The sequence below is a fragment of the Myotis brandtii genome, unplaced genomic scaffold (genome assembly GCF_000412655.1).
Source record: "Myotis brandtii unplaced genomic scaffold, ASM41265v1 scaffold250, whole genome shotgun sequence".
Lineage (NCBI taxonomy): Eukaryota > Metazoa > Chordata > Mammalia > Chiroptera > Vespertilionidae > Myotis > Myotis brandtii.
This window is the reverse complement of record NW_005359478.1, coordinates 3,102,354-3,108,053: the sequence shown is the minus strand read 5'-3', so window position 1 is coordinate 3,108,053 and position 5,700 is coordinate 3,102,354. Positions and strand designations below refer to the sequence as shown.

The 5,700-nt window shown below is 58.2% G+C and overlaps 1 protein-coding gene across 1 annotated transcript in view; it reads left to right on the top strand.

The window, feature by feature from the left end:
* Positions 1-5,700, top strand: part of INSRR (insulin receptor-related receptor) — a 16,490-nt gene that overhangs the window by 2,013 nt on the left and 8,777 nt on the right. Inside the window, exons 2-7 of the mRNA XM_005867608.1 lie at positions 2,037-2,588; positions 4,096-4,399; positions 4,494-4,636; positions 4,819-4,963; positions 5,100-5,314; positions 5,539-5,665. Of these exons, the coding sequence (XP_005867670.1) occupies positions 2,037-2,588; positions 4,096-4,399; positions 4,494-4,636; positions 4,819-4,963; positions 5,100-5,314; positions 5,539-5,665 (1,486 nt within the window). The remainder of the gene's footprint in view (positions 1-2,036; positions 2,589-4,095; positions 4,400-4,493; positions 4,637-4,818; positions 4,964-5,099; positions 5,315-5,538; positions 5,666-5,700) is intronic.

The window sequence follows — 5,700 nt, the reverse complement described above, 5'->3', positions numbered from 1 at the left end:
CCTTGGGAGCAAGTGAGTGCAGGGACCAGGTAGCCCACTGAGGGGAACGGTCCCCAGTGCCTTGGGGAGAGAAAGGAGGTGGGTCTGGGACCCCGGAGAAGCCAGACATATTGGATCCTCACGGAGTGGACTTGGGATCCAGATGTCCATCAATTCAACCCACAGTTCCTGAGTGCCCAGTGGTTCCAGCCCTGAATTGGGTACCTTGGGGGATGCAGAGACAACTAACAAGGGTCCTGCCCTTAAAAGATGTCCTCCTTGGAGGGGGTGGCATAGATATAGAGAGCAATGTTGAGGCCATGCCCCAGGTAGTCTAGTGTGGGTGCTGGGCTAAGTGCTGCTGAGCCCGAAGGGAAAGTGATTAACTCAGGGTCAGAGCGTCAGGGAAGGGGTAGGGGACTCGACCTGAGGCTTGCAGGACAAGAGCTGAAGGTACTACCGGGGTGAGGAACCCTTCTGAGGCTTTAGATATTAGTGGGACCAGTTTCTCAACACCCAAATGTCAGGCTGAGGAATTTAAACTTGAATTTTTGGCAATGGGGAGCCATGGAATGTCCCTTTAAAAGTAAACAAATGCAGGGACCAGGCATCTAGCTCCTTTAGGTCTGGGAGAGAAGTAGAGTGTATGAAGCTCAGACTACTGATTCCCAGTCACAGAATTCATTCATCCATTAATTCATTCATTCATCAAATATTTGTTGAATGCCAAGCACTGTACTAGGCACCAAATGCAGGGACCAGGCATCTAGCTCCTTTAGGTCTGGGGGAGAAGTAGAGTGTATGAAACTCAGACTACTGATTCTCAGTCACAGAATTTATTCATTCATTCATCAAATATTTGTTGAGTGCCAAGCACTGTACTAGGACACAGCAAAGATTATACAGAGATCCCTGCTTTCTGGAGCTTACAGTAAACAAAATAAATAAAGTATATATTAGCCAGTGTAAGAATCATGGAAAAAATAAAGCAGGAAGGGGATAGGGAGTGTCACAATTTTAATAGGATGGTCAGAGGTGACATTTGAGCAAAGACTTAAAGGGGCTGAGGGAGCCATTTAGAGAGAAGAGTTTCTAATCCAAAGGAACAGAACATGCAAAGGCCTCAGGACAAGTCTGGCTGGCGTGTCACCAGGGGCAGAGGGGGTCGGGGGTCGGTGTGGCTGCAGGAGAGAGAGAGAGGGGATACCTGCTTTCTGGAGCTTACAGTAAACAAAATAAATAAATTATATATTAGCCAGTGTTAAGAATCATGGAAAAAATAAAGTAGGAAGGGGTAGGGCTTGTCACAGTTTTAACAGGATGGTCAGAGGTGACATTTGAGCAAAGACTTAAAGGGGCTGAGGGAGCTGTTTATAGAGAAGAGTTTCTAGCCCAAGGGAACAGAACTTGCAAAGGCCTCAGGACAAGTCTGGCTGGCGTGTCACCAGTGTCACTGGGGGTGGAGGGGGTCAGGGGGGCTGGTGTGGCTGCAGGAGAGAGAGAGGGGGGATGATGGCAGTGAGGCTAGAGGACTTGTGGTAAGGACCTCGGCTTTTCACAGTGATGTGGGGGCCACTGGGATGTTTTGAGCAGCGAAGGAATGTGACCCAACTTCTGTTCTGAGAAGATCGTTCTGGCTATAAAGTGGAGAATAGACCGAAGAGGGAACAGGGAGGAAGTGGAGCGACTATCTGGGAGGCTAAATCCAGGAGAAGGTGATGGTGAAAGCAGTAAAGCTGGCGACCAGCGGTTGGATTCTGGATGTATGTTAAAGACAGAGCCCACGGGGTGGGTGTGAGAAAAGGAAAGGAGTCAGGATGGCTTTAGATCTGGAGTCTGCTGCAAGAATAAAGCGGCAGTCCATGGGGAAGGGGAAGTGGGTGAGGGGGGCTCATCTGCTAGAGCCCCCTCAAGCTGCCCATGAGGCCTCCGAGGCCCTGAGAGGAGGGCACCCCACACCCACAGCAGAACCTCCCTGTTCTGCTCCCAGAGCTACGGGTGGGGTGAAGTGCTTGGCCCCGGCTGTCCTGACCACGGCCTGCCACGTGTGCCCACAGTGTGCCCCAGCCTGGACATCCGCTCAGAGGTGGCAGAGCTGTGGCGGCTGGAAAACTGCAGTGTGGTGGAAGGCCACCTGCAGATACTGCTCATGTTCACAGCCACCGGCGAGGACTTCCGTGGCCTCAGCTTCCCGCGCCTCACTCAAGTCACCGAGTACTTGCTGCTCTTCCGAGTCTACGGCCTGGAGAGCCTGCGTGACCTCTTCCCCAACCTAGCGGTCATCCGCGGCGCCCGCCTCTTCCTGGGCTACGCGCTAGTCATCTTTGAGATGCCGCACCTGCGGGACGTGGGGCTGCCCGCCCTGGGGGCCGTGCTTCGTGGAGCCGTGCGCGTGGAAAAAAACCAGGAGCTGTGTCACCTCTCCACCATCGACTGGGGCCTGCTGCAGCCTTCCCCCGGTGCCAACCACATCGTGGGCAACAAGCTGGGCGAGGAGTGCGCCGATGTGTGCCCTGGCGTGCTGGGCGCCACTGGCGAGCCCTGTGCCAGGACCACCTTCGGCGGGCACACAGACTACAGGTGCTGGACCTCCAGCCACTGCCAGCGAGGTGGGCACCAGCACAGAACGCAACTCGGGGGCGCGGGGAAGGCAGGGTCAGAGGGTGGCCGCAGGGTGGTGTGGGTCAGTACTTTGTAGCCACTGTTCGTTTTAGTCCTCAGTCATCCTAGGAGGCAGGAACTATGATGTAGCATAAGGTAGTCAAGATGTAGGCACTAGATGACATCAGATAGTAATGGAGAAGGTCAAGGGCAGGTACAAGGTGGGCGTGGGGGGAAGGGTAGGCATGAATGGCTACAAGACAGCAGCACAAGAAGCAGTTTAGGGCAGTGGTTAAGTACAAAGCCAGATGGCCCGGGTGCAAATCTCAGCTCTACTACTTATTGGCTGTGTTCTTTTAGCCCATCTGAGACTCGCTTTCCTTATCTGTAAAAAGATGGTAGAGTTGTTACGAGGAACGAGCTATTCTATAAACCACCTAGGCTGTGGTAGCAGTTCTGGTCCTGAGAAAAGAGACCACAGCACAGGTGCCCAGGGTGAGCTGGTAGTGTTGTACGGGGGAGGTTGGGAGCTGGGTAGAGAAAGGAGGAGGCGGCAGATGAAGGACAGGACAGATGAGGACAAATACGTGAGGTGGGAACTTCTTTAGGAAGTAAAGTGCACAGAGAGGAAACAAAAGGAAGGGAGGGGAGAAAGGGGGGAGTAGGATAAGGAGGGGATGGGGGGGAGGAGGAGTTGAAAGTTCTAGGGGAGGGGAGGCAGACCTTTCAGAGTCTGGGAGCAGAGTGGGGGTCCCCCAAACTGGGGCTCTTTCCAACAGTTTCTGGAGATCAGCTTCCCTCACCCTCAGCCTCAGGGCAGAAGAGTAACCAGATCCCCACTGTATCCTCCCAGCCCCACCTCCCTGCAGCCTCCCTGTTGGCTGTAAACACAGCTGTTGCACGTCCTCTCTCATGGCCTCTCGCGTGTACAGTGTCAACACGCCCTGGCTGACCCCCGCCACATGCACGCTCCCGCAGACACGCAGCTGCCCCTGTGCAGATTCCCAGGCCATCGCTTCCCCAGCCCCCAAACCACCCACTTTTGCTTGGGGCTGCCTCCCACCCAGGGCAGAGAGCTGAAGAGGGTGGAGGTCTGGACAGGGGCCTGGGGGAAATGACCAGTGGTGGCCCCTTCTTCCACACACTCCCAGGCCCACCTTGCCCTGGGCCAAGCTACTCAGGAGAAGCTGGCTGTTTCCCCCTGGCGCCGTGCCCAGCGATGATCTGGGCACCAGGCCTAGACAGGACAGCAGGCGGGGGAGCAGCAGCCCTGATGGACAAGGTCACTGCTCTGTGCTGAGTTCTGACACCCCTGACTAGGCACTGTGGGAGGTGGGGAGCCACAGAGGGGAGCCATGGTCCTTGTCCTCAGGAGCCCCTGCCTGAGGAACCCAGCAGCCAGTGTTAGCTGAATGGGAGTGGATTGGGTTCAGACTAAGAGGGTTACCCAGAGGGAGGGGTTGGGGCCAGGACCGAGGAGGCTGGATGCAGTCTCACACAGCACTCTGCCCACAGTGTGCCCCTGTCCCCATGGGCTGGCCTGCACAGCTGGGGGTGAGTGCTGCCACATCGAATGCTTGGGGGGCTGCAGCCAGCCGGATGACCCCAGTGCCTGCGTTGCCTGCCGCCACTTCTACTTCCAGGGCGCCTGCCACCAGGCCTGCCCTCCAGGCACCTACCAGCACGAGTCATGGCGCTGTGTCACAGCCGAGCTCTGTGCCAGCCTGCGCTCTGTGCCCAGCCTCCCCTCCACCTTTGGCATCCACCAGGGCAGCTGCCTGGCCCAGTGCCCTCCAGGCTTCACCCGGAATGGCAGCAGGTGAGTGAAGGGCGGGTGGGGGTCACCCTGGGAGTATCAAGAAGGTCCACCCTGGTCCAGGGCTCATGCCACACCCTCTGCTTGCCCCTGCCAGCATCTTCTGCCACAAGTGTGAGGGGCTGTGCCCCAAAGAGTGCAAGGTGGGCACCAAGACTATCGACTCTGTCCAGGTGGCACAAGACCTGGTGGGCTGCACCCACGTGGAGGGGAGTCTCATCCTCAACCTTCGCCAGGGCTGTCAGTACCTCCCTCGGGGCCATCCCTCTCTCCTGGCCCCGCCCTTCCTCCCTGCCACGCCCCTTACAGAGGCCCAGGCTGAGGACCCCCCTTCCCTGCATCCCACTGAGCCCCCTGCCCTGTGGGACCCACCACTGCCCCTGCCCCTGCCCCTGCTCCAGCCCTGTCCTCCCTCTCCCCAGACAACCTGGAGCAGGAGCTGCAGCACAGCCTGGGGCTGGTGGAGACCATCACTGGCTTCCTCAAAATCAAGCACTCCTTCGCCCTCGTGTCCCTGGGCTTTTTCAAGAACCTCAAACTAATCCGGGGAGATGCCATGGTGGATGGGTAAGGGGTCAGAAGCAAGCCTCTGACCAGCTCCCTCTATCCCACCTTCCCTACCCTCCCAAGAGGAGCCCATAGGGCACCTCCTCCCACCCCCGCCCCACCTCCCGTTTGGAACAAGGTCCCCTCCGGCCCCCAGGAACTACACTCTGTACGTGCTGGACAACCAGAACCTGCAGCAACTGGGGTCCTGGGTGGCGGCGGGGCTCACCATTCCCGTGGGCAAGATCTACTTCGCTTTCAACCCACGCCTCTGCTTGGAGCACATTTACCACTTGGAGCAGGTGACCGGCACGCGGGGGCGGCAAAACAAGGCGGAGATCAACCCCCGGACCAACGGAGACCGCGCCGCCTGTGAGGCCCCAACCCCGACCCCGACCTCAACCCCGAGGGGGAGCGAGCACACGGCCCGAGAAACACCCAGCCGTGCAGCCCAGCCGGGTGGGAAGGGGCGCTTGGAGCGGACCGGGCGATAACTTGTCCTCAGAGGCTGCGTTGGGGGTGGGATGCAGCGGGGTCCAGGTCGGGGCTTGGGAGCAGGCGGTTGAGAGCAGGTGTTCGCCACTCGCCCCGCCCAGGCCAGACTCGCACCCTGCGCTTCGTGTCCAACGTGACCGAGACCGACCGCATCTTACTGCGCTGGGAGCGCTACGAGCCGCTGGAGGCCCGAGACCTACTCAGTTTCATCGTGTACTACAAGGAGTCGTGAGTCCCCTCCGGGACAGGGCGGGGCGGGGCCA